This window comes from Ipomoea triloba, chromosome 2 (genome assembly GCF_003576645.1).
Source record: "Ipomoea triloba cultivar NCNSP0323 chromosome 2, ASM357664v1".
NCBI lineage: Eukaryota > Viridiplantae > Streptophyta > Magnoliopsida > Solanales > Convolvulaceae > Ipomoea > Ipomoea triloba.
Genome location: NC_044917.1, coordinates 7066215 through 7068796, shown reverse-complemented (window position 1 = coordinate 7068796; position 2582 = coordinate 7066215). Strand labels below are relative to the sequence as shown.

The following is a 2582-nucleotide window of genomic DNA, read 5'->3' as shown; positions in this document are numbered from 1 at the left end:
CAACAGCAATGTGAATCTCTGGAGTCTCAAGGGGTACCACGCACTTACGCATCCGACGAGACCATTCATTTTTAAAAGGAAGATCACCATCCAAACGAACCCGAAGAAATTTCTCTTTCCATCTGCGACCATCCAAACGAACCCGAAGAAATTTCTCTTTCCATCTGCGGTTGTTGTCAGGCAAGTCAGAAACTTTCCCAGCCGTCCCACGACATTGGATAATGACAAAACCGTTGCGATGGTTCTTCCCCATGCACTTTACCATGACAAAACCGTTGCGATGGTTCTTCCCCATGCACTTTACCAGAACAAAACCGTTGCGATGGTTCTTCCCCATGCACTTTACCAGATGAAAACCGTTGCGATGGTTCTTCCCCATGCACTTTACCAGATGGAGAAAATTGAAGAGTTTCTTCCCCATGCACTTTACCAGATGGAGAAAATTGAAGAGTTATAGTGTACAAGGCACTTGGTGACGTTTGCAAATCTGAGGGTAGCATGCAAGAATACGGTGTGCGTTGGGTGCTATCTGACCTGGAACTATGCCGTAATAATTCACGAAGTCAACAAGGAACGGGTCAAAGGGGATGCGCAAACCGGCTTTCAAGGAATCAAAATGCACACCTACCCAATTCTTTTGGTGGCAATCAATGATGTTGGAAGGACGACGATCAATTGAGTAAGAAATCCCCTTTCCAATTAGCTTCTTGAGTTGTTCTACCTCTTTGTCGGTAAAATCAATTCCAACGATACGAGCACCATCGGAATCCAAGTCGACATAGTCACGTGATACTCCAGTTTGACTTCTTGAGAGTTCTTTGGGATTATGGGAGGTACCTTCGCCTAGTTGAACCTCAAAATTCTTTGATGAAATTTTTGAACGCTTGGATCGCGGGGTAACGTGCGAACGAGCTTGGGGCGCATCGTCAGAATTACTCGATTCCTCAGACGCACTAACATCCTCATCATCGCTGTCATAGTCGCGCATACACCATTTTTTGTCTTGCGACATGCTACATTAGCAAAGGAATGTAGGTGACATACCACGGACAAACAACATAGCGAAGAAGCAACGGCAAAACAAATGGCATCAATTTTTTTTTTAGTTGCAGCGTTTAGTTTTTTAGTCGCAGCATGTATTATTGTTATTTTTTATTTGTTAAAAAAAAAAATAGAATAAAATAAAAAAAATAAAAAAAAAAGGGGGGAGGGGGATGGCCGACGTCGAGCAGCCTGCTCGACGTCGGCCATGTCCGGTCGACGTCGAGCAGGCCGCTCGACGTCGGCCAGATCGGTCGACGTCGAGCAGCCCGCTCGACGTCGACCGAGCGTTTCGGTCGACGTCGAGCGGGCTGCTCGACGTCGCCCCAAAAAGCCGACGACTGCCGACTGGGCACCAGTCGGCAGTCGCCGGCCTTTTTCCTCCAGTCGGCGGTCGCCGACTGGATTCGTCCAGTTGGCGCCGCCGACTGGGCTCTGCTCCAGTCGCCGGCGACTGGAGCAGAGATCAGATCTGGAAATCTATGATTTCCAGATCTGATCTCGAAAAAAAAAAAAAAAAAAAAAGAGAGTTATAATGTTTTACCTGCTTGGTCTTGGTAGCTTTGGAGGTGATTGATGATACACTTGATTGAGAGCTTAGGAATGTCTTGATGGTGAAGTGAAGATGGTAGGAGGATATTTATACAAAAAATTTGGGTTTTTTGAGAAAGTGGGTTGATCCAAAAAGGCTAATGGGTCATGTAAGACTAGTAGTGGGAGCATTGTTCTTGGCAAGTCCAAAGTATCAAACTGGAGGAAATATACACGCAGGTGGTCAAATCATAAAAATCACTCAGCTGACCGGTAACAATCACCCCATTTGGTCTGGATCCGCCTGGTCAAGTCAACCAATCGGTGATTCGTATGTGCTACCTTCCTCATCCCCAGCCGTGGAAAACTTGATTGGTCCGTCAACGACCAAGGTATCACCAAGGGAAGACCCATCTCCAAACCATGGAAAAGATGTGAACAAAACCCGCTAAATGATCCATCGCTCGACGACCGGAAACAACCAGGACAAACCCGTCTTTAGTGATTATGCTTTCGGTTGTACTCTTTTTCCCTTAGCTAGGTTTTTTCCCAAAGGGTTTTTCTTAGTCTAAGGTTTTTAACGAGGCAACCCGCGTAAATCACGCCCCTCCTGCTCAAATCAAACTTGAGGGGTTCATCACGGATTATCAAGGCATTCAAGCCAGGGAGACTTTGCTGACGACTCTCGAACCTGGAGCACATTCTACTTCTCGAACCTGACGACTCTCGCAGATTCAAGAAGTGGGGGACTTGTGATGGGTAAATATGCACATGTACTAGTCAGTCCGTAAATCACCTGTCCGTCGGTCACCCAACCTGTCCGTCAACGGTCACCCAACCGGTCCGACGGTCACCCGGTCCGTCGGCCGCATGATCGGAAGCAACACACCTTGTGGATTGGAGGCTCACGAGCGCAACAGTTGCTTGATGTGACGACCGACAACTTTTCGGGAACAAGGGATCCGTGTTTTCATCACCTCGAGTAACTCAACCACTTCGAGCAAACCGAT

The 2582-nt window shown here is 47.3% G+C and overlaps 1 protein-coding gene across 1 annotated transcript; it reads right to left on the bottom strand.

The window, feature by feature from the left end:
* Positions 1–415: 415 nt before the first annotated feature.
* LOC116011299 lies at positions 416–1781 on the bottom strand. The gene is made up of 2 exons (XM_031250853.1): positions 1586–1781; positions 416–1013 (listed from the first exon to the last, which is right to left on the bottom strand). Exon 2 carries the CDS (start codon positions 1010–1012, stop codon positions 452–454), a length of 561 nt encoding a protein of 186 aa, XP_031106713.1. The 5' UTR covers position 1013; positions 1586–1781; the 3' UTR covers positions 416–451.
* Positions 1782–2582: the final 801 nt, after the last annotated feature.